The sequence below is a fragment of the Bufo bufo genome, chromosome 8 (genome assembly GCF_905171765.1).
Source record: "Bufo bufo chromosome 8, aBufBuf1.1, whole genome shotgun sequence".
NCBI lineage: Eukaryota > Metazoa > Chordata > Amphibia > Anura > Bufonidae > Bufo > Bufo bufo.
Window position 1 is genome coordinate 192,328,148 of NC_053396.1, and position 26,679 is coordinate 192,354,826.

At 44.0% G+C, this 26,679-nt stretch overlaps 1 protein-coding gene across 1 annotated transcript in view; it reads left to right on the forward strand.

Annotated features, from left to right (window-relative positions):
- LOC120978281 (leucine-rich repeat and fibronectin type III domain-containing protein 1-like protein) overlaps positions 1-26,679 on the forward strand; it is a 68,048-nt gene that overhangs the window by 13,996 nt on the left and 27,373 nt on the right. Inside the window, exon 3 of the mRNA XM_040406522.1 lies at positions 16,470-17,861. Within this exon, the coding sequence (XP_040262456.1) occupies positions 16,470-17,861 (1,392 nt within the window). The remainder of the gene's footprint in view (positions 1-16,469; positions 17,862-26,679) is intronic.

Sequence of the window (26,679 nt, forward strand, 5' to 3'; positions counted from 1 at the left end):
TGACAATGGGACCAGAGGTTTCTTGAGGCAGATTAACGCTACAGAAAATGGACCCTGAAGGGACTCCATGGGGGTTTATTCTACGGTGTCCCCCTTATATAGGCTGTGGCAGGCCTGAGGAAGGTAACGGCGCTTCACAGAGCGCCTGTTAACATACAGCTCCTGCCTGGTCTTGTCATCTTGGATGAAGCCAGACCCCCTCTCAACCGAGAACCACACCACACTCCCGGTCCTCCTTTTAAAAATTGGGTCACTGGGCTGGGGTTGATCCCATACCCTGACTGCCCAGTCCTCAATAGCTTTCTGATATTGCCACATATTTCCCTCATGGGCCGTAATCTCTCTGGGGACCATGGGAGTTAGTCCTTCAAAAGAGCCATGCTTCCTGGGCGGCAGAGAGGTGCCTCCGCCGTGTCAGCCGGCGCGGGGAATGCCACCTCTTTACCTTTCAGGGGCCGCTGCACTTGAGAGATGCGTATCTCTTCGGGTGCTGCCTGCATCTCGGGTATTACATCACCCCAACACATGCCGCCCCAGTTTGGCTGACGAGGACGCGCCATCTTGTTACCTCTCTGGCTAGCACACACTGGTGATGAAGGGGGAGGGGCTTCAAGGGAGGAGCTTCCACTTCCTCTCCTCTGCTCCATTATTTGTAAGATGCCTTAATTTACTCTAATTCACAATGTCCATAGAGGCATGTGATAATTTTGCACATTAATCATCCCGCTGTGTCCAGGTACTTTTAGGTTCCTCCTGGTCACTGGTGCTTGTGAAGTCCATTGAGTAATTTAGCTGTAACCTCCACTAGACTTTCTCTATATCCAGATGTAGACTCACTGGTCTGTGCTGTGCTGCTGTAATAGTGTTCTCTATTCTCCCTTAGCCTGGCCAGAGCCAAGGGGCTAAAATAGCAGCTACATTGTGGACTGCTTTGGACTTCCTCCTCTGTTCATTCTCATCCTCAACACACACACTGACTTTACACCCCCCCAGCTATATATATATATAAATGGTGCCAGCACCACCTAGGGGCGAATAAAGGTACATGACACTGCCAGCCTGTTAAAGGGAATTACAGCAGGATACAACAATACATTTGATATGACATTTAGCAAGAATTTAAAGTTCCCACATATAGCACATAGTGGGGCACTGCATCAAGATGAATCAGGCGTGGATCAGCCAGGATTTCCACACACCAATTCCTGATGCATTAGACTAGATCATACATGGTGCCCCACCAACACTTTGACAAAAGAGACCGGTTTCTTCTGGCTACCTGCCTCAGCTACTATTCTGATGCTGTCATCCGCCTCATGCCACACATCTGATGCCAAATGCTCCTTTTTTCACCCACCATCTTCAGCGGGTACTGGTATTTCCACTCACCTCCACAGTATGTCACCTTGCCACTCTGTGGCCTCCTGATGCTGCCGCCATCTCCAGACTCTGTCATTTTGCCACTCTGTGGCCTCCTAATGCTGCCGCCACCTCCATACTCTGTCATTCTGCCACTCTGTGGTCTCCTCATGCTGCTGCCACCAATACACTCTGTCATTGTGCCACTCTGTGGTCTCCTCATGCTGCTGCCACCTCCACAATCTGTGATTGTGCCACTCTGCGGCCTCCTGATGCTGCTGCCACCTCCATACTCTGTCATTGGGCAACTCTGTGGTATGCTCATGCTGCGGCCACCTCCAGGCTCTGTCATTGTGCCACTCTGTGGTCTCCTCATGCTGCTGCCACCTCCACACTATGTCACCTTGCCACTCTGTGGCCTCCTCATGCTGATGCCACCTCCACACTATGTCACCTTGCCACTCTGTGGCCTCCTTATGCTGCCTCCACCTCCACACTGTCATTGTGCCACTCTGCTACCTCCTCCTGATGATGCTGCCACCTCCACACTGTCATTGTGCCATTCTGTGGCCTCCTGATGCTGCTGCTGCCACCTCCACACTGTCATTGTGCAACTCTGTGGTCTCCTCATGCTGCTTCCACCTCAGCACTATGTCATAGGGCCACTCTGTGGACTTCTCTTGCTGTTCCCACCCTCCCCACTCATGACTGGGACACTATTTTGCCTGACATCATCATTTATTTGACCCTTCTTCTGATCTGTCAGAAGGAAGGAAAATTGATACGCACAATGGATCCTGTCTGTGTAGCGGCTGTAAGGCCTGTATGGTCCCATCAGAATTGTCCTATGATTTGGTAGCCAAAAGCAGGAGTGGGTACAAAATACAGAAGATATGCAAATATTCCATTCACGTGTCATCTGTTTTGGATCCACTCCTGTTTTATTTGGCATTAGCAATACTGATGGATTACTGACCAAATGCTGACCGAGTAAAGGCGGATGCTCCACAGACAGGATCTGTTTTTGGGGGGTTATTGTTCTGACGGATCAGAGGAAGGGCAAAATAATCAGTGACGTCAACACAAACTTACTGCTGACACCCTCTCCACTCTGTCGGGGGGCTCTACTTGTATAAGCGTTTAATAGAACAGGTTCTGATAACATCTATGTGAAATCAGTTGATGACGGTGTAAAAGGAGTGCGCTTCTTCTTGGCGCTAACATTGACCAATAAGGCTGAGTTCATATGTGACTTATTTGATCTGTTTTTGCCCGTAACTGCCCAAATAAGTGAAGTATGCAGTGATTCTAAGAGCGACGCCTGTCATCTGCATGTCATACGGACTCACAGTATTCTTTCACTACCACAGCAGACTCCCTATTCGTGTTGCTGCAAGGGACAGTGTTCTACACCACTAGAAAGGCTCTCTGAAGCCAGGAAATAGCAGTTTTTTTTATGTAATTAACTGCAACTTTATTCTGATCTAACCAAATTTTTCCCATAAAATTTGGAGAACCGGCGAATCGAATTTTTAAAAAATTCACTCATCTCTATATTTATTATATGGTTTTGGAAATTTTAATTTACAATTTTTTATTTACACTTTTATTTTTTCCATTTATAAATATGTACATGGTATTTGACTTTGAGATGAGATAAGGTACAACATTTATGAATTTCTGGTGTCAGAATCATGTTATAATAATGTGCATACGAATCATGACATATTAAGGGATATATTGTGATTGGAATTGTGGTTTCAATCGTTTTTTAATTAATTGTTTTTTAAAAAATGCTTATTTTAAATATATCTTATACTGATCAAATCAGTCTATGTATTCATGCCACAGCAGAGAATAGAGTGCCTTCCATAATATTATGTATCACAAATTGCTATGACACAGTCAGTTTAGGTCAAGGGAGCCACAGGTGACACATGGTCCATGGGCCAATCACGGTCATGTGCATGGGCCCTAAGTCACCATCCTTCTGTTCTTCTGAGGGTTAATTTTAGCGTGGATGCCATCCCAAAAAGCTGCCAGCAAAAGCGCTGAATCTGCCTCCCATTGGTTTCAATCGGACGCCGCTCTGCCCTTCATGGGGCCACAGTTTATAACCACAGGACGGGCCTTGGATGGAGCTCCATTCAATAGCCGATAAACAAGTGGATCTGCGGCATTGAAACTGGAAGAACAGAAACGGTGGCGGTTTATGCTGCGGAACAAGCAGAGAATTTTGTCAAAATCCGCCATGTGAACTAGAGTGTATTCACACGTAGCTTTTTTTGGTACAGTTAACACTGCCACACAGAGGAAAAAAACGGGTTTTGATGGGGCTGCAGTTTTTACAGCTGAAACACATAACATTAATATCTTTCACCTATAAAAACTGCAGCTTCATCGAACAATTCAGCAAAAAACACGCGCATCCTGATGTGGTTTGTAACCGCACCTCTACCTCTACGTGTGAATATACCCGTACCGATTTAGGAATTGACATTTGATGAGAAAAATGAGAGTGCGTATTAAGCCTTGTGATATGTCCTCGATAATTTTCTTTGCGTTCCAATCTTCTGTTACTTAATTATCCAAGAATCATTAACCTTCTTATTCCTTGCTTGTATAAAAGCCTTCCCTTCCCTCTCCCTTCCCCGGGTCTATCTCTTCCCTGCACATCTCCCGTCTTTTCGTGATCCTCTGTCACTGTCTCCCTCCGCCCTCATCCCTGTCTTGCCTCTATCTCCGCTCATCTCTCCCTCCCTCTCCCAGCCATTAGCTGGCTCCGGGCAGAGGAAATTGAACCATTACTATAAACCCTTCATATTGAATCATGTATTTCGCCCACAGATAATTTGCTTGTTAGCCTCTCATTAAAGGCTTGTTCTAACTGGCAGCATTAGGGTATGGCACATTGGCTTTATAAGGTTAGCCAAACAAGAAAAAAAATAATTAAAAAAATTGCAATTGGTGTTAATACCGAACGATGTATATTTATTTAATGGCCACAAAGTCGTTGCAACGTTTTTCGCACAGAGATGAGCAAACGAAGACGTTGCTTTATGTCTGTGGTTTAATTGTAGAGGAAGATGACAAAGCCTCAGTCTTCCCGATGTACCGCTGCTCCATCACTGCCTGTCTGAGATACATTAATGATATCTTACTTGTCAATTCATCAAAACAATAGTCACCATTTGAGGAAAGGAGAACCCACCCCAAGGGCGGGATGTGCTCGGAGGAAGTCCAGGAGACAGAGAATGTAGCTCAGAATGCAAAGGAAAATGCTTGCTTCAACCAATTCAGCCAACAGTAGGATTCTGCTGCTGTTTGTATAGGCACAAATTAAAGCGAGTGTCATGGGGCCTGGGAAGCACTCAAGCCACGGGACAGGAGTTAAAAAGCATCCCTGGCATACAAATTACAGCAGCCTGTGTTCACACATTGTAAAAGTCAAGAACGTTTTAGAAAGAGGTTCTTATCCTTGTACCTAAAGGCCTCGTGGGTGGCCCAATTTTCCCAAAGACTCTTTTAAAGTTCATCTTGGAGGCTGATTATGATTGAAGGACCATCAAAGAAATTGTTTAGAAGCTCAGACAAGATCAAACTCACTGGACCTTCTAGTCCCCGACTCCCTACCGTAGTAATCTCCAAACTATGGCTCTTTAAGTGTTGCAGAGCTGCAACTTCTATGTACCACAGCCTGTGATTTACAGGACATGCGGGGTATGGTAGTTTCATGACAAATCACCAGCTCCTGGCTGACTGGGCTTCTCTCGATGTAAGCTGCGGCCTCTCTCTTTTGCTCTTAAAGGACCAGCGTGCGAGCACCATGCCTGCCGCTCCCTCTCCACTTTGATGGACATGGCCAGTTATGATGACATTTTCACTGTCTGGTCCTGTCAATCAAAATAGAGAAGGCACAGCAGTTGCAGAGAGAGCAGAGCCTCTAGATTCCTGTATAGGGGTTAAAGGGTGAATTCCAGGGGCCTGCCAGAATAATGCCTTTAGGATTAGCTCAACGTCAAATCTGTTGGTCGACACAATGGTTACACACCCACTGCCCGTAATATATATCCAATAAATATCACCATACATGAAGACCACCTTCAAATATGGCATACGATTGACTTAAGTAGCTGACCTAAAAGCTCCACCAGTGTCTTATGTGAATAATCCAGAATAATCCAGAGTCCCTGTCTTAATCGGTGGAGAAGGTTGTCCAGCTCAGTGTGTCACAGTACAGGCTCCTGTTATATATATACTGGTGTCACATGTCGCAGACTGAAAAAAATGTGAAAAAAATATATGCCAGATCCGTTTTTCCGGATGACACCGGAAAGACGGATCCGGCATTTCAATGCATTTGTAAGACTTACAAATTTCAATGCATTTGATCAGTCTTACAAATGCCATCAGTTGGCATACGTTTTGACGGATCCGGCAGGCAGTTCCGGCGATGGAACTGCTTGCCTGATCACTCTGCCGCAAGTGTGAAAGTACCCTTAATAAAAAACATTATTTTGTGTCATAAGTGTGGTGCAAATCATTGTTGACCTAAGTCCACTTTCAAGCAATAAAATGGGCGAGTGTGGTGTACACAGTCATTCTTTAGATGTGTTCATACCAAAACAATGCCAGAAAACTCCAGGTAATAAAAATTGGATTAAGACCGGATCATTCATGTCTATTGGTACAAGCAATTTCCTCAGTTGCTTAAAATGATCATCAATATAACCCAGCTGTCTCCAACCAGAACCACTCAGGCAGCCAGGAGATCCTAGATGTTGTAGTTTTGCAGCAGCTGGAAGAAGACGAGGTTGGAAACCACTGCTACTAGATAACCTAATATTTCTAGTTGGATTGTGGCAAAAATTGCAATGTTGAAAACTCACCCTCGCTAGTCCACCCCCGATAACCATAGTGTGATCAGAATTGTAATAGAACAGCTAATGTATTCAATAAGAAGTCTAATTATGTCAGATTAGGTCACAGAGCACAGTGCCACCTTCTTGCAATTATCTCCTAACACCATTCCTGGGTGTTTTTCCCACAATCCTCCACTCAATGCTGTTGTGTTATCGTCTACAACCTTGAAGGACTAAACCAGGGAACATCTATCTCATATTGAAAAAGGATTTACAAGGGTTTTGTAGAACATCTATGGGAATTTCATCAATTTACATCCAAGACCCCCAAATCATGAAGGACAAAGATAACCTGGGGATGTATTTAAGGGTACTTTCACACTAGCGTTATTCTTTTCCGGTATTGAAACCTGGTAAGGGGTCTCAATACCGGAAAAAAACGCACCAGTTTTGTCCTAACGCCTTCTGAATGGAAAGCAATCCGTTCAGTATGCATCAGGGTGTCTTCCGTTCTGTCCCTTGTATGGTATTTGACCAAACAAAATACCGGAACAATACTTGCCGTATAGATGTATTAATGCCGGATCAGGTACCAAGTGTTCCGGAAATCACCGGATCCGGTTTTCCGGTCTGCGCATGCGCCGTGCTATAGGAGGAGCGGGTTTCGCTTTTGAGCTTTGAAAAAAAATTAAATACCGGATCCGTTATTCCGAATGAGACGGATCTGCTATTTTACCGGATCTGTCTAACAGATCTGGAAAAAAAGGTTACCAGTTTGCATCCTGTTTGCCAGATCCGGCAGGCAGTTCCAGCAACGGAACTGCCTGCCTGATTCAAACAATGCTAGTGTGAAAGTACCCTAAAACAGTTGGGTAAAGCCTGGATATTCTTTAATTTTTATTTACAATACCTCTGTATGCATGATGAGCCTTGTGATTGCTAAGTAGTTGCTTAGCCATATGTCCCACATTCGTTTTGTGGAGTAGTTCGGCAGCCATTAACAAGACCCACCCGTACCCCTTGGCAATCCTTTATTGATGCACTAGATCTGGGTCATATCATTGAAGACTTCATTCCCACCATTTTGGAGGTCTCCTCAGATAAGTCTACTGTAATTGGATGGAGAAAGTGTAGCATGCCACAGCCTTTTATGTTATTGGATCTCTGTGTCATGCACCACCCCTCAGGCCCTGCACCATATATAATGTAGTATATCAATTTTGCCTGAGAGTTGTCTTTAAAATGGTTTCCTTAGGCTGATTGCTGTAGGTCCGGCTTCTCTAACCCCTAGTAATCATCTATAAAGAGTGGCTCTCTATTCTGGCTATAGATGAGTTTTCAGCACTGGTCCCATTTAATAAACTTAGTAGAGATAAGCAAATTGATTCTAAATTACGCTAATTTGTTACGAATTTTCCAAAAATTCTACTTCCAAAATTCTAATCACAAAGCAAAAGTTTTGATGAGTCAATTTGGATAAATCCCACAAATCCGCTCCCAACCATTTTACATATCAAATTAAGGACACTCGTGAGGGAAACAGGGTGGGGAAAATGAAGACAGAGGATCACATGACGTTGATTGAGACCCAGGTGAACGGGCTTGCCCATAATGCCTTGCAGTCAGCCTCACAGCTAATTTGTAGGGCCTTTATTGACTTGTCCTTTAGGCACTATGTAAGGACCCAATGCAATCTGAGTAAAGCCACTGATGTGTTAGGATGCGTCTGTCAAAGACACAGCAATTAGACATCCAAGTGGGCCTAAGGCTACTTTCACACTGGCGTTTTGGCTTTCCGTTTGTGAGATCCGTTCAGGGCTCTCACAAGCGGTCCAAAACGGATCAGTTTGCATTCTAATGCATTCTGAATGGACACCAAAATATATTTTATTGAGAATTCACAGCAATCTAGATTGAGGCAAAAAAAGCTTGTTGCACCACCCCACCAAAAAATTGTCAATAATCACCATTAGAGTAACAAAAAAACACAAAAATTACACATAGACGATCGTAAAATAGTACTAAAATGAGCAGCAGATAGATCAATACAGGAGAAGATAAATAGGAGGGAGCCACAGAGCCGGAGCGCCAAAGGTGGTAAAGATGGAAATACGATAGATAAGCCTGACACAGAAATCACTATAACGGCACTAGAGAAAATCAAAAGGTAAATCCCAATATCAAAAAGTAATCACACCGAATATACACTCACCTAAAGAATTATTAGGAACACCATAATAATACGGTGTTGGACCCCCTTTTGCCTTCAGAACTGCCTTAATTCTACGTGGCATTGATTCAACAAGGTGCTGATAGCATTCTTTAGAAATGTTGGCCCATATTGATAGGATAGCATCTTGCAGTTGATGGAGATTTGAGGGATGCACATCCAGGGCACGAAGCTCCCGTTCCACCACATCCCAAAGATGCTCTATTGGGTTGAGATCTGGTGACTGTGGGGGCCATTTTAGTACAGTGAACTCATTGTCATGTTCAAGAAACCAATTTGAAATTATTCGAGATTTGTGACATGGTGCATTATCCTGCTGGAAGTAGCCATCAGAGGATGGATACATGTTCTCATTCTGTTTACGCCAAATTCGGACTCTACCATTTGAATGTCTCAACAGAAATCGAGACTCATCAGACCAGGCAACATTTTTCCAGTCTTCAACAGTCCAATTTTGGTGAGCTTGTGCAAATTGTAGTCTTTTTCCTATTTGTAGTGGAGATGAGTGGTACCCGGTGGGGTCTTCTGCTGTTGTAGCCCATCCGCCTCAAGGTTGTGCGTGTTGTGGCTTCACAAATGCTTTGCTGCATACCTCGGTTGTAACGAGTGGTTATTTCAGTCAACGTTGCTCTTCTATCAGCTTGAATCAGTCGGCCCATTCTCCTCTGACCTCTAGCATCCACAAGGCATTTTTGCCCACAGGACGGCCGCATACTGGATGTTTTTCCCTTTTCACACCATTCTTTGCAAACCCTCGAAATGGTTGTGCGTGAAAATCCCAGTAACTGAGCAGATTGTGAAATACTCAGACCGGCCCCTCTGGCACCAACAACCATGCCACGCTCAAAATTGCTTAAATCACCTTTCTTTCCCATTCTGACATTCAGTTTGGAGTTCAGGAGATTGTCTTGACCAGGACCACACCCCTAAATGCATTGAAGCAACTGCCATGTGATTGGTTGACTAGATAATTGCATTAATGAGAAATACAACAGGTGTTCCTAATAATTCTTTAGGTGAGTGTATAGCGATAAAGGTCATAGCAATATAAATAGCAATTCATAAAATACCATCAAGCAGCGCACCAACTCTGTGGCCACCTCCTCCCAATGCCGTTTCGCCACTCTGGGCTTCTTCCGGGGATATCGCTATGACCTTTATCGCTATATATTTGGTGTGATTACTTTTTGATATTGGGATTTACCTTTTGATTTTCTCTAGTGCCGTTCTAGTGATTCCATCCAAGGTTCCATTCTATATGGCTGCTACTGCGGCTACTATTGCCACTGCTACTACCCTTACACAGCTACACATCTCCTGCCTTGTCCGCCAGATTCCATTATATACTGCTGCTGTGGCGGCCATTACTAACTGCCACTACTACTACCGCTACACAGCTGCACATCTCCTGCCTTGTCTGCCAGGTTCCATTCTATACTGCTGCTGTTGTGGCTACTACCACTGCTACTACTACTACCTCTGCCGCACATCTCCTGCCTTGTCAATCAGGTTCAATACTGTACTGCTGCTGCTTCTGAAAAAGGGATAATTTTTAGACTGCTTATTCTGATACTACAATGTATTTATAACACTGACAGGCTCTCACATTACTAATGCTATGATTGTGTTAAAGAGCTTAAAAGAGAGAGATATTTGATTCCTGAGACCTCACAGTGTCATATAGCAATTTTCAGGCAAATTTTAGCACTTTCTATTCGGGTTAAATTTATTCATATGCAAATTGAATTTGTTTTAATTTGTTAGAAATGGATTGAAATGATATGACTTTATCCGACGTTTTGTGCCATTTCACACCTGGAAAACCCATGTCCTCTTCTTATGAAAGTCTCACCACTCCCATCAATACTATAGCTACAGATGTAGGAGCCTACTATGACCAGACACAAGACACAGACACATCCTCCATTGCAGGACAATGTGCCTATGCCTGTATCACATCTGATTTGGCAGGTAACAGACGTGCAGCGCAGAGGGGAGGAAAGGGGAGAACCCTACCACTAGGGAGAGGGAGTGGTGACCCCGAGCTCACCTAGCCAATATTCGCAACAAAAATTTGGGAGTAGAATATTCGCGATCAACACTAGCCCTGACATCCCTAGACAGGCTGCTAACCCGTACAGCAATCATGTGCCTCATCCCTGGCTTACCCTGAAATAAGCCCTAGGTAGTGAGTAAGGCAGTGGGAGCACTAGTCCTCACCACTGACACCTAGGGTAACAACAGGAAAAGGAGAAACAGCACAAACAATCCCCGAAGGGAGACAACAAAGAGTAGAGAACCAGAGATACAACAGCTCCACAGCAACAGTTGTCCACCAGAGGTCAGAATAGAAGATCTGGAAGGAAGGTCTATATCTGGCAACAAGGGAAGCAGAAAGGGGAAAATATATAGTAGCTGGGAGGGGCTGACAGAGAACAGCTGAAAGGAAAAGATACAGATTCCTAAATGGGACAAAAAGAATCGCAAACCTAAGCAGGAAAACTTGGACCGGAATCTGCAGCGGACCCTGCCCGCATCTGGGGGATCCCTTGCCCCTTAGGAGGTTTCTATGAAATATGTCTCTCTTATAGAGCAAGTAAACGTGACGCCAGTTGCAGTTAAGCAACAAAGACATGGAGTCCCCTTTAGTAGATGGTGTTGGTGATACCCAGGTGTAGGATTGCCAGAGTGGTTTAGAGTGGCCTACAATGTCTCTGTAGATGTTGTATGCACGTGTCATGGTGCTCCTACATGGATATCCTTGGATCCCAGACGTGGTCTAGTCTGAAGCAAGTGCAAAAGGGGGTGAATAACTTGGGTGATAAAGGAGTAGAATAAACGGAGTCCAGACTTGTAGTAATGTTGAACACAGCTTTACTTGGCATAAACGGTAATCCAAACGGTTTCCAGACTTTATGTCGCCGCCAGCTCTCTGAGAAGGTCTGGCAGACGTTCTTCTGTACCTCTTGCATGATGTTCTTTGTTTTGGTTTCACTTTGTCATCTCCTTTCCTTCTCCCAGCTGTCACCTATTTACACTAATTGCCTCCCTTTATATTCCCTCCCATACTGCCTCACTTTGCGGTTTATACTACTTCCTGGATTGAAGTTGTTCACTGCTGGAGACTTCTGTTACTGCTTGTTCAGATAAGTCCTTTCATGTATTGTGTTTCATTGCTGGCTTGATTCTAGGTGACCCTGACTCCCTCCGTATTAAGTGCAGGGAGCCAGTGGTCGTGTCCCCTCACTATTATAGGGTTTTCAGTTGTCACACAGCCAGGTACAAGGGCATGCAATCGTCTACCTCTGAGACCCTTGTATGTGCTTAGCAGTCAGGGTGAGCTCTTAGGGTTTTATAGGGGTCACCTTGTTGCTCCTTAGTTTGGGATCAAGCCAGTCGGATGTTTATCCATAACTTCCAGCTATCTGCAACATCATCCGTGACACTTTATCTTGGTCATCAGCAGGTATTCGCTGAACTCTGTCAGGAAAACACTTCTGCAACAATCTCAGCTCTGCTATATTTGTAGTTCTCTCAGCCCTGCTATGGTAGCTGGATTAAAATAGGAACTTTCCCTCTTCTGCTGGTACTTAGCTTAGCTGTCTGTAGTGTGCCTCTCAGTACAATCCTAGAAATCTTTCTTCCTGGCATCAAGCTTTCTTAGCTTAGGGGTTGAGGCAATGCAAGCCCAGGTGGGGACAAGCAACCATGTAGAACTTCACAGGCAGGGCCTGTTGGTCTAGCAGAGCAGACAGTGCTCTGCTAGCCAACACACAACCTTTGCCCAGGAGGGGGTAGGCTAGACTGACTTCTAACTAACTAATTAACTCCTCCCTCTCTAGAGAGAGCTGGAAGGGAACTAGAAGATTCCACTTCAGAGAAACTAACTCTCTGCCAATGTTGCTGCTACCTGCTGGTGAACCAGGCACATTACATGTAAAACAGTAGTTTAAAAGGAAATATAAATATACACTTTGCAGGAAATGACAGTAAATATATACAAGATGACACTTGCTGCACCAAACAAGATAGTGGGGGTAAAAAAGGAGGTGGTAATGCCACTCTGGGGTGTTACAAATCCATTTCCACCACTAGGTCATAGAGCGATCTCTTGAGCAGCCGAGCGTGTAGCCACCCGCTGCGACCTTCTGACCTCAGGCACAACAGGGTCAGTGATAGGTTGTGACACCCTCGTGACAGCTGGTCATGGGCGTTGGAAATCTAGCACAGACAATGTTACAATGGTTGTAAAGAGTCCAGCGTCTCAGAATCAATATATCAGGGCTTTATTCAAGAAAACCCGTACATAATAAGTGGTTGCAAAAAGATACAAAAAATTCCTACACGTTTTGTACAACTTCTGTCTTCCCCCTTACTCATGACAGGAAGTTGTCTGAAACGCTTAGGCATTGTTTGGATCTTTTACAACCACTTATTATGTATGGATTTTCTTGAATAAATCCCCTATTTATGGATTCTGAGATGCTGGACTATTTTCTTCTTTGGTTTTTCATGTTTACAAGTGTGGTCCGTGCAGAACAGATCCTGGAAGCACAAGTAAGGCTACTTTCACACTAGAATTTTCAAATCCGCTATTGAGATCCGTCATAGGATCTCAATAGCTACATAGCAGAAGAAAACGCTTTAGTTTTGTCCACATTCATTGTCAATGGGGACATAACTGAACTGAACGAAACGGAATGCACTAAAATGCATTCCGTTCTGTTTGGATGCCCTCCCATCACGGACAGAATAACGCTGCAAGCAGCATTTTTCTGTCCATGATGTGGTGCGGAGCAAGACGGATCCGTCCTGGTACACAATGTAAGTCAATGGGGACAGATCCGTTTTCTCTGACACAATAGAAAACGGATTAGTCCCCCATTGACTTTTAATGGTGTTCATGACGGATCCGTCATGGCTATAGAAGACATAATACAACCGGATCTGTTCATGACGGATGCAGGCGGTTGTATTATTGTAACGAAAGCGTTTTTGCAGATCCATGACGGATCCGCAAAAAACGCTAGTGTGAAAGTAGCCTAAGGGTGATCTGGATGAATTTTTTTTAATATACATTGTGGGATGTAGAGTGAAGTGCCTGGTGATGTGCTCCTCCATCTGTGGCCATATTATGGACTGGAGCATGGTGTGGTCAGAAGATATGTGGTGGCTTCTCAAGAAGTAAAAACCATTCAGAATGTCTTCTTGAAGCCATATTAATAAGTTTACTAAAATCATCTTTTCAGTGCATTTCTTAAGAAAGCTAGATGACACTGATGACAGCTGAGACACCTGCATTCCCAGATACAGATATATCTAAGAAATGGTTGAAAATGACAAAAAAAACTGATATTCTGATTTTATGGGAATAGGACCTGTCAGGCTGTCACCACTCCTGACATGTCTGTCACAGTAAATATTGGTATTCTTCATGAAATAGCAATGCCGACAAATCTTTTCTTACAAGTTTGTGGCATCTCTCTGTAATTCCTCCACGAAATGTAACGGTAAATTGACAGCTGGGTGTTACCAATTGGGGGGGTGTCCCTATAAAGTCTTACAGTCTGTCCAATGAGTGCTAGCAAGGCCAGGGATTTGTAGGGATACGACACTCCCCTTTGACAAGTGGAAAGGTCCACTGATCCATAATTATTTAGGAGGAATAACAGAGGAATGGCATCAGAATTAGGAGAATGTATTTACTAAAACTGATATGTAAGGAGTGGTAACTGGTACTCTTTAAAGCAGGGATGCTCAACCTGCGGCCCCTCCAACTGTTGCAAAACTACAACTCCCAGCATGCCCGGACAGTCTACAGCTATCACCCTACAGCAGGGCATGGTGGGAGTTGTAGTTTTACAACATCTGCAGGGCCGCAGGTTGAGCATCCCTGCTTTTAAGGAAACGTGTCATCAAAAATGTTATCTGCCAGTTAACACCAGGTAGCAGCAAATATCCTTTTTTTGTAATCTTTTTTTTTTTCTGATTGCAGATTTTTTAAATTCTATTTCCTAAACATGATTATGGGGGCGGCCATCTCGCCTGAGCTGTTCTTAACAGGATTTAGAAAGCATTAAGAAAAGTGCTTTCAGCAGCCACATGAGCCATAGACACCATGGTCAGGAGGGGACCTCATTGACTTCTATGTGAGAGTTTTCTAGGCCTGCTCTGTGCCCTGTGCAGACGTCATTGTACAAGGGAAGAATAGATAAGCTCTGACTATCACCTATTGTGAATGGTGGATCCTGTCTTGTCTCTACACAGAGGTGATATCATTACAGGCAGGATTAGAATTGCAGATAAGCAGATAACTGCAGTAAAGTGATCTGTACATACCAAGAAGTGGCGCCTATTATTAGGCTTAGTGACCAGTGCGAAAACTGCAGGATTTGATGGTTTTTGTTTAAATATAAATATTGGAATGGAAAATTAATAACATTGTTTAAAAATATGCTGTTCATAAAAACATGATTTAAACAATAGGTCATTTTCTGATGACACATTCCCTTAAAGAGTTTATGGACCGCCCATAGACTTTAAACTTCCCGGCAAACCATGGCTAAAGCCTCATGCAGACGTCCGTGAAACACGGTCCGTGAGATACCGGACTGGCATTGCAGGAGCGCACGGCGTCATTGGTTGCTATGACGCCGTGCGTTCCTGCAATGTCAGTCATGTATCTCACGGACCGTGTTCCACGGACGGCTGCATGAGGCTTAAGTCAGCAACGCTAATCTTGCAGGAGCAGGGAGCCTGTTATTAGTGACTGCCGGGCTCTACATAGAGGAGGCAGGGAGTTTTTTTTTATTTTTTTAACCTTCCCAGCCTTCTCCATGACACTCAATGAGTGTGGTGGATACAGAACAGGAAGCAGCAATGCTGCAGCTAACTGCTCCGATCCAAGTGATTATGTGATTGCTGCACAAGCTGCTGGGTCTTTGCAGAGCCAGATCAGCTCTGCTGTGAGGTTGAGCAGCCTTGTACAATATGTCAGTCCCAGTGACAAGAGAAAGCAGCAATAAAAAAATGTAGGGGGTCATTTATTAAGCCCACCGTTTTAGACGGTGGATCCGCCGAAGTTATGAAGAGGCGCCGGTCTAAATGTAAAGTGGGCTTACATTTAGACCATTTTCTACGCCTAAAACAGGGCCTACTTTTTAGACCTTGTGTGAACAGGGAAAAGTCGCAGATAATAGGTTATTTGCGCCCCAATCTGTGGCAGAAATATGCCTAATATAGGCTTATTTCTGGACAGTAATTGACCCCACTAATGTTTAAATTATGCCCGATGGTCTTGCATGAAATGTAAAATAAAAAAATAAATAAAGACAAAATAAAAAAATTAAATACCGTAATAAATAAATAAAAAACACCACCACACAGCTTCCAGCCCTGCGCCCGGTGACCATAAACTACACATCACATATATCTAAATTACTTTTATGGAAAGGGTACATCATCTAAAAATATATTTTAGTTGCACTCTGTGGTACCAAAAAAAATGAAAAAGGTGTGAAAAAGTATTTTCCCCCTTTTTTAACATTTTCTGGGGTACAGAAAAATAAAAAAAATTAAAAAAAATTACATAAAATAAAGCCCTATGTGTCACAGAAAAAAAGGGGAAAAAATGATTTACATAAGCAAACAGGAAAAAAAATGTTCTGGCTTTCCAAGAAGCAGATACTGGAAAAAATGGAAATATGTCCAGTCAGGTGCCTTTACATTGTTTGATCAAATGGGTTTTCCAATAATGCATTGAAGAGAGGGGAGCTTGGCTGTTCTCATATCTCCCATGTTCCCATATCTGCCATCTGGAAAGTAACCAGCTGCCATATATGCACCCACCTCTCTGCTAGGAAGATGGGACCTCTGGGCATCACAGTGATCACACTTTGTGGCATATCACCTTCATATATATTGTATCATGAGGAGAACTCCTTGGATTTTAGGAATGTCTTTTTATGAATTGATTGCACCTACAGCTATACTAACACTTTATATCTCTTTCTTCATAGCGCCAAAATCATGAAGGGCATTATCCTTTGGATTTTAACACTCACTTTGGGTGTAACAGGTGCTCAGCTCTGTCCCAAAAGATGTGTGTGCCAGAACCTTGCTCAGTCCTTGGCAATCCTATGCGCTAAAACCGGACTACTGTTCGTACCATCAGTCATCGATAGGAGGACGGTGGAGCTGAGACTCACCGACAACTTCATCACGGTGATTAGAAGAAAGGATTTCACCAACATGACCCGTCTGCTCCACCTTACGCTATCAAGAAACACCATCAGCCAAATCACGCCTTACACCTTTGCCGATCTTCGTGGTCTACGGGCTTTACACCTGGACAGCAACCGCATCCTTTCCATGGGGTATGAGCACCTTAGGGGACTGCAGAACCTGAGACATCTTATCCTCAGCAACAACCAGCTCAGTGAAATCACTCCAGGATCTTTTCAGGATTTTTTAGGCACATTGGAAGACCTGGACCTTTCCTACAACAATCTGGCAAACATTCCTTGGCAAGCCATTTCAAAACTGACCAATGTAAATTCTCTGAGTCTTGATCACAACCTCATTGACTTTGTGCCCAGTGGTGTTTTCACAAATCTTCACAAACTGGCCAGACTGGACATGACTTCGAATAAACTGAAGACTATTCCTCCAGATCCTTTATTCCTACGCATTCCGGTCTACGCAAAGTCCAAAGGATCACCCTTGTCCTCCCTTGTGTTGGGATTTGGAGGAAATCCTTTGCACTGTAATTGTGAGCTCCTGTGGCTCAGACGATTCACTAGAGAAGATGACCTGGAAACGTGTGCATCACCTTCTAATCTTCTAGGGAAGTACTTCTGGAGTATAGCAGAGGAAGAGTTCATGTGTGACCCACCGGTTATCACACATCACTCACCACACATAATGGTCATGGAGGGAGAGGAAGTCGTTCTGAAGTGCAAAGCAATTGGTGACCCTGAGCCTTCCATTCATTGGGTATCACCAGAGGGTAAGGTTGTCTCAAATTCCTCTCGAAGTGTCTCCTATGAAAATGGGACTTTGGAAATCACCATCACCACAGTCAGAGACAGTGGCCTGTTTACTTGCATTGCTTCCAACACTGCAGGGGATGCCACCGCATCCGTAGAGCTGTCAGTGAGCCCCCTACCTCATCCGGCCAATGCCAGTCAAAGGGGGCACAGGCCTGATAAAGGGCCTTCAGACATTCTCACGCCAGCTAAGCCTGGTGCCTCCAGCAATGACTCTATCAACCACCCAGAACGGAAAGTGATAACTGCTGAACTGAGCCACAACTCTGCTCTTATACAGTGGTTTCTAGATCGGAATATTCCTGGGATTCGGATGTACCAGATTCAGTACAACAGTTCCATAGATGACAGTCTCATTTACAGGTGGGTGTCAGAAAGACAAAGCTGGCTGAGATATGTATTGTTGCTTGCACCTGCAAAATTAAAGGATAAAAGTAGTGATGAGGTGGGGGTGGTTCAAATCTTGAACGTACAAAGAAAGATGGATTTGATAACTTGGCAAGAAGACATTTACTGTGTGTGCAAAATGCTGTGCATGTTCATTTCTGAATATATCTTTCTAGTGGTAGAGCTTTATTTTTTTTCCAGACAATGTTCCATATCCACTGCCTAGATTTAAAGAGCATCTGTCAGCAGGATCAGCACTATAAAACCAGGCATAATGCTTGGTAAGGTGGATCCTGCAGAGGAAACAATACCTCATTTATTTCAACAAGAACACAGAAGGAGTATATATAGTTCCTTGAATAAAAATATATTTATTGAAATTTGTTTAAAAAGTGTACATGACACTAATACAAACAGTTCATACAGTGAGAATATCCAAAATTGTCCTCATCTATATAACACCCCATTACTAAGAAATGGAAACTATGACAATCATGTGTTGATATCATAAAGACATGCTGTGTGCCTGACTATGTGGAACGGTGGGATAAAAATCTCAACTGTGTTCGACCGCACTGATGTCTATCAATATATCTGATTGAAATAAAGTGACTAATGCACGTGGATGAACCTCATCTGAAGTTAGTCATTACCTGTGTAGGTGGGCGTTATAGATAAGGGTGCCGCTCCTTGTGGGAGCGGCACCGCGGCACCCCCATCTATAACGCCCACCTACACAGGTAATGATGAACTTCAGATGAGGTTCATCCACGTGCATTAGTCACTTTATTTCAATCAGATATATTGATAGACATCAGTGCGGTCGAACACAGTTGAGATTTTTATCCCACCGTTCCACATAGTCAGGCACACAGCATGTCTTTATGATATCAACACATGATTGTCATAGTTTCCATTTCTTAGTAATGGGGTGTTATAGATGAGGACAATTTTGGATATTCTCACTGTACAAACTGTTTGTATTAGTGTCATGTACACTTTTTAAACGAATTTCAATAAATATATTTTTATTCAAGGAACTATATATACTCTTTCTGTGTTGTTGTTGAATTGAATTGCGGAGTATTCCGGTCACGTTAGAATTGTCTAACCATAGACCTTGTTGTGTAATAATACCTAATTTATGTTCCTACATTGCGATTCTTTTGAGAAAAATAATTTTGCATTAACAAAATAAAACTACTGTAGGTGTTTGGTGCACCGAGGGGCCGGTCCGAGGCCAGAGCTCCTCTGCTTTCTGCAGTCAATCACCCAACCACTTGATTAACAGGGTTGGGCTTCTTGCCTGACCCTGTAATCTCGTGTAGGCAGGAGCGGACTGGGAACTTAAAGTGGTCCTGGAAAAAATACGAAAAGCGGCCCCGTTTTATAGTTGGTTACAAATTGATGGAAGGCAGGGCCAGCAATACCCTATTGTGGCACATTATACCACCCCAACAGAGCCAAATACCACAGTCCATCACAAAATACTGCCAGGAGCACAAAATACATCCCCAAGATTTCCCACTGGCCGGCCGTGAGGAGGGCCCAGGTGGTCCCCTGGGCATTGGCCCACCGGGAAATTTCCCTGTAAGGTCTATTGCCGTCCCTGCGTGTATGCTACATTATTGGTGTATGTGCAGTGAATCTGCCTCTGCTTCCACAGCAAGGTAGATGACTACTGTGCATGCGCGGATCCTCCACCTGGAAGGAGGAGACTCTTGGTTTTGTTCGTGTGAAGGTTGACATGATCAGCACATGTACAGTAGTGGGGAAGCAGAGGCAGATATACTTCAAATGCAAAAATAGTATAGACTACAGCATGGGCATGACATTACATGGCGAGGCAAGATGTCTGGTCCTGTCAATCAAGGGGTTGGGATGAGTGGCTCTTAGTGCAGAGCAGAAGAGCTCTGCTGCACCAGGAGGTATGGGTCTGCCTCTAGTTTACATATTAAAAAAAGTTATTTTTTATAAGGTATGACGCAACTGAGGAACATAACTGAGATGTCATCTTACTCAATTGGATCAACCTTATTTGGGTCTAAAAGATTGATCCTAGTCACAGATGCTGTTGAAAGTAAAACCTGCAAGCTACTTGCAGCCACCCCAAGAATTAGCTGACAGCATACTGTTACACTTTCAACTGAATGATCATGCAGTATATGCAATGCAGCGGCAACAGCCAGGGCCCCTTTTATAATTGGTGGTGGTGTCACCCCTTTATGTTGTATGAGAGGGTTACGGTGCTCCTACATGGATACGGCTAAACCCCAGGCGTTGGCTCCGAAGCAGACAAGTAGGGGGGAATAGTGGAGGTATTTCAAGAAATAATTGAGACCAGACCTTGTGATGAAGTTGAATAGCAGCTTTACTTTGGTAAACATTTCTCCAAACAGTTTCAGGCTTTGTCTTGGTCCCAGCAGGTTTTGGCATTACAACTCTGGCAGGCAAACTCAGCTCTGCTACATCTGTTGCTTTCTGGCTCTGCTGTACTGACAGGCTTGCTGTATAACTTAGCTTCTTCTTTATGCTGCAAATTCTCTCTTGGTAGGGTTGTATCTTAAGTTATGCCAGGGAACTCTCCTTCTGGCTCCTGAGGCTCTAAGATGTGGCCTCCACATCCAGCAGAGCTGAAGGTGCTGTAGCTGACTTGGCTTGGCCTTGGCACATCCAGCAGAGACGTGTCCAGCACACCCTCCTTCCCCTAGCAGAGGGTAAGCTAGACTGCTCTAGAAACTGGTCCACACCCTTCCTGCAGGAAGTGGGACTCGCCCAGTCCTCCACAAGGGTGTTAGAATGGAATGGAAAGCTCCATTCTACCTAACTGTAACTCTGCTGTATTTGCTGCCACCTGCTGGTGAACCAGGCTCATTACATTTGAACACAACAGTTGCATAGAAATAAGAATGCACATTGTGAAGGACTTAGAATAAATGCACAAGATGACATGAGGTTAACCAATAAAGACAGTAACAGGGTGCAGAAGTGGTAATGCCACTCTGGGGCGTTACATATAAAGTAAGCTCCCCCTAGTGGCGTCTGCAGGTACGTAGAATGTTTTGCTTTAGGGTAGGTCTACACGGCAATCTTGGGTGCGACAGCTGTCGCTCGACCAAGGATCAGAGTGCAGCAGTGCTGCCATAGAAATGAATGGGATTGCAGCTCGACTCACAAGTTTACTGTTTTTACCAGATTTTTTGAAATTCTGGGATCGTTGTTTTTGCGACCCCATTCATGTCTATGACGGCTCTGCTACACTGCGAACCTTGGTCGTGTGACAGCTGTTGTGTCCAAGATCGCCGTGTTGCCCTACCCTTAAATCAATGTCTACACAGGGATTCGGAGCTCTGTATTTGAAAAATGAAGCTCCAAGAACTATAAACATACATTAACGAATCAATCGGAGCAGATTTTTGGACCCAAAAATGGCATAATGATAATAAGTAAAGTCTTATACTCAGTACTAACATCTGCCAGCCCTGGTCACGTCTCCACCAGCTGCACAGCCGCACTACATTGACTTGACCTTTTTTTGGCAGTGGTTTGATAACAGATGGACTTTTACGGTCCTGACCTTGCTTGGCCCATATCAGTTATGCAGCAGCTATGCATGTTTTTTCCCGGCATCTGAATATTGGAATTCACATCATTGAACTATTATTCTGAAGGCTCAATACTACAAGAGTCCACAGACATAATAGATCTATAAACAGCAATATTAATGATAGTCGTTATGTCTGTGCCTCTAAACTGTTCGGAAACAATCACGCAGCATCTTTATTATACACTGCTCCAAAAAATAAAGGGAACACAAAAAGAACACATCCTAGATCTGAATTAATTAAATATTCTTCTGAAATACTTTGTTCTTTACATAGTTGAATGTGCTGACAACAAAATCACCAAAAAAAAAATATGGAAATCAAATTTTTTAACCCATGGAGGTCTGGATTTGGAGTCACACTCAAAATTAAAGTGGAAAAACACACTACAGGCTGATCCAACTTTGATGTAATGTCCTTAAAACAAGTCCAAATGAGGCTCAGTAGTGTGTGTGGCCTCCACGTGCCTGTCTGACCTCCCTACAACGCCTGTGCATGCTCCTGATGAGGTGGCGGACAGTCTCCTGAGGGATCTCCTCCCAGACCTGGACTAAAGCATCTGCCAACTCTTGGACAGTCTGTGGTGCAACGTGACGTTGGTGAATAGAGCGAGACGTGATGTCCCAGATGTGCTCAATTGGATTCAGGTCTGGGGAACGGGCGGGCCAGTCCATAGCATCAATGTCTTCATCTTGTAGGAACTGCTGACACACTCCAGCCACATGAGGTCTAGCATTGTCTTGCATTAGGAGGAACCCAGGGCCAACCGCACCAGCATATGGTCTCACAAGGGGTCTGAGGATCTCATCTCGGTACCTAATGGCAGTCAGGCTACCTCTGGCGAGCACATGGAGGGCTGTGCGGCCCTCCAAAGAAATGCCACCCCACACCATTACTGACCCAATGCCAAACCGGTCATGCTGGAGGATGTTGCAGGCAGCAGAACGTTCTCCACTGCGTCTCCAGACTCTGTCATGTCTGTCACATGTGCTCAGTGTGAACCTGCTTTCATCTGTGAAGAGCACAGGGCGCCAGTGGCGAATTTGCCAATCTTGGTGTTCTCTGGCAAATGCCAAACGTCCTGCACGGTGTTGGGCTGTAAGCACAACCCCCACCTGTGGACGTCGGGCCCTCATATCACTCTCATGGAGTCTGTTTCTGACCATTTGAGCAGACACATGCACATTTGTGGCCTGCTGGAGGTCATTTTGCAGGGCTCTGGCAGTGCTCCTCCTGTTCCTCCTTGCACAAAGGCGGAGGTAGCGGTCCTGCTGCTGGGTTGTTGCCCTCCTACGGCCTCCTCCACATCTCCTGATGTACTGGCCTGTCTCCTGGTAGCGCCTCCATGCTCTGGACACTACGCTGACAGACACAGCAAACCTTCTTGCCACAGCTCGCATTGATGTGCCATCCTGGATAAGCTGCACTACCTGAGCCACTTGTGTGGGTTGTAGACTCCGTCTCATGCTACCACTAGAGTGAAAGCACCGCCAGCATTCAAAAGTGACCAAAACATCAGCCAGGAAGCATAGGAACTGAGAAGTGGTCTGTGGTCACCACCTGCAGAACCACTCCTTTATTGGGGGTGTCTTGCTAATTGCCTATAATTTCCACCTGTTGTCTATCCCATTTGCACAACAGCATGTGAAATTGATTGTCACTCAGTGTTGCTTTCTAAGTGGACAGTTTGATTTCACAGAAGTGTGATTGACTTGGAGTTACATTGTGTTGTTTAAGTGTTCCCTTTAATTTTTTGAGCAGTGTATTATCGTTATGAGTACTTAAAGGGATTGTCCAGGTTTAGAAAAACACGACTGCTTTTTTACAAAAACAGCAACACTCCTGTCCATGGGCTGTGTCTGGTATTGCAGCTAGACTCCATTGGGGTCCATGGGGCGGAGCTGCAATACCGCACACAGATAGTTGAAAGGGGTAGTGCTGTTTTGGGAAGAAAGCCGCCATGTTTTTAACCCCTTTAGGCTACTTTCACACTAGCGTTCGGGGCTCCGCTTGTGAGTTCCGTTTGAAGGCTCTCACAAGCGGCCCCGAACGGATCCGTCCAGCCCTAATGCATTCTGAATAGATGCGGATCCGCTCAGAATGCATCAGTCTGGCTCCGTTTGTCCTCCGCTCCGCTCAGCAGGCGGACACCTGAACGCAGCTTGCAGCGTTCGGGTGTCCGCCTGGCCGTGCGGAGGCAAACGGATCCGTCCAGACTTACAATGTAAGTCAATGGGGACGGATCTGTTTGAAGTTGACACAGTATGGCTCAATTTTCAAATGGATCCGTCTCCCATTGACTTTCAATGTAAAGTCAAAACGGATCCGTTTGCATTATCATGAACAAAAAAAAAAATTTTTTTTTTTTTTTGTTCATGGTAATGCAAACGGATCCGTTCTGAACGGATCTAAGCGTTTGCATTATAGGTGCGGATCCGTCTGGGCACATACCAGACGGATCCGACCTAAACGCAGGTGTGAAAGTAGCCTTAAACAGTAATCCAATATGAAGTTAATCCCTATTCACTGCATAGGGAATAATTGTTCAACTGGTGGAGGTCCGACTGCTGGGAACGCCACTATTAGCAAAAACAGGGGGTCTGGAGAATGGGAAGTTCCCTAGAGTTAGGTTGATGTGGCAGTACACATGCTCAGTCAGTGCCACATTCAAATGGTGGACACCATTCTCGTGATCATTGGAGGTGCCAGCGGTCATATCCCCACCAATCTGACAGTTATCGCTTATCCTGTGCATAGGGGTAACTTATTGTAACCAGACTACCCCTTTAAAGCTGACTCGCTCATGTTCTTATAATGCTTTGATGCTTTATTGCATGTGCAGTATCTGGTATTGCCACTATGCCTATTTAACAGAATGAGGCTAAGTTGTAATACCAGACATTGCCCACAGCACTAAAGCCTAAGTGCAACTGCTACCTCTGCACCCCCTGCTACGCCTGAGATTGTCCCCCATATTAGAGATTTTCTTCTAAGCTGTAGTTCTCTTTTAACCTTTTAGTGACAACCATACGCCTTTTTAAGGTGACCACTGAGGGACCTTAGATGGTCCACCACCTTGTATTGGTTGCCTAGTCTAAGTGCTGCGTGGGTTTCCCGTACAGTAGAGAGCATTGGCTCAGCTATCACATAAGAGCCAGGCTCCTGCTCTAACTGGCAGGATCAGGAAAAGCATTGATCATTGCCATTTAACCCCTTAGATGCCATGGTCAATACCCACCGTGGCATCTAAATGGTTTAGAGGGAGTGGGCTCCCTCTGTCCTCCATTGGCACCCTGCGAATGAGATTGTGAGATGCCAACATCGTCACATGGCTGCCTGGTGCTTAATGAAGGCATATCAAGCTGAATCTCTCTGCTGCACCCTGCTGGTGCCTGTCGGTATAGCACTGGCAGTATAATACACTGTACTACGTAAGTAGTACAGTATATTATAGAAGCAATTAAAATATCGCCTGTTAAAGTGGCCTTGTGGGAATAGTATTATTATGAGTATGGTTAAAAAAAATTGGTAAATGAAGTTTCTTTTTAAATAAAAAAAAATTTCCAAGATCAAAAATATACTTTTTTCCATTGAAAAAATGTTTTAATAAAAAAATTAAAAAAATATAAAAATTGAGCAGCACTACCATTAGGTCCAAATTGGACAGTCCACAAAGTGGCAGTGCCAGCAGTGTTAGGCCTTAGCCCCGCAGGCCCCTGATAATCAAGTATTTGGGTCACTCTGCTTCAAAAAGACTCATTATAGTCAAAATGTTGCATTCTTGGTGAATAAATTAGGAATTGCATTGAAGACATTGAGTGCTGCAGTATTTGTCCCAAATTCTTGCAAATATAAAATCCCTTCCACACATTTGGTATTAATGTGTCTGCAACAACCCACACTACAAAATTATCTTGCAATTATACAGTGAACGCTGTAAAAAAAAAAAAAAGCCAGAATTTGTGTATTTTTTTTATTTACCACCAAAAAAACAAAACAAAAAAACAATAAAAAAAAGATGTACCCCAAAATCGTGTCAATGAAAACTACAAGTTGTCCTACAAGAATCGGTTCATACAGCTCTGTAGAATGAAAAATAAAAATAATTATGGATCTTGTGATGCAGAGATGCAAAAACATTTTCTTTTTTAAAAAAAAATGTTTTGATTGTCCAAAAGTAGTAAAATGTACTTGGTATCGCTATAATAGTACTGAGCCAGATAATAAAATGTTATTATTATTTTTGCCAAAAAAATGCGCACTATTAAATTTAGAACGTAAAACCCCAGTGTACACCATAATGGTGCTGTTAAAAACTACAACTTGTCCTGCAAAAAATAAGCCCTCATACGCTACATCGAGGGAAAAAAATAAATAAAAATGATAGCTCTTGGAAGGTGACAATGAAAAAATGAAAAATAAAATTGCTTGGTCAAGAAGTCCATAAGCAGGCTGGTCACTAACGGGTTTAAGCGATCTCCTGTCCGATTCTCCGCAGCTGTACACAAATAACCTCGATATTGAACTGTTGTTGAGGGGGTCAGGCACAAGAGTAACCGAGGAATGGCGGCTGGACTTTGTTTGTCTGCTCTTGTCTTATCTGCCGTTTCCATGAAATCTCTTGGCCTTTATGGATTCTTATTGTGAAGCTCAGAGAAAACAGAATGATTGCTGTGTAGTCCCTGCCAGTTGCCTGCACAGTTATGGAAGAATTTGGTTGAAAGCACATCTGGCGGCTGAATATGCTGCTGTATGTAAGAGCAGTACGTCACAGATACAGGTCCGTTCTCCTATTAGCCAAAACGGCACAAAAAACAGCGCACCATTTGACTAATGCTGACAATCAAAGAATACAATGGCTTCTTCTCTGCCGCTTGGAGAAGAGACCTGTATCGGTAATATACAGCTCTTTTAAAAGACACCACATCCAGGCGACTGATCTGCTCTAAGGTGAAGCTGTAGACCTACGCAGCAGACGGCACAGAGTAAGCTCGCATGCATGTTTTATTTTTTTTTCTCTCTCGCCATTTTGGCTGACACAACAGTTTTTTGTAACAGCAGCCGTATGTTATACTGTAGTAAGTGGAATTTTGAAATGTGTGTGCATAATGCAGCCAAAATCGGAGCATTTTTTCTTGTGTCTCTTCCTCGGCAGAAGCAATAATAGGAACACTGCCTAGTACTGTGGG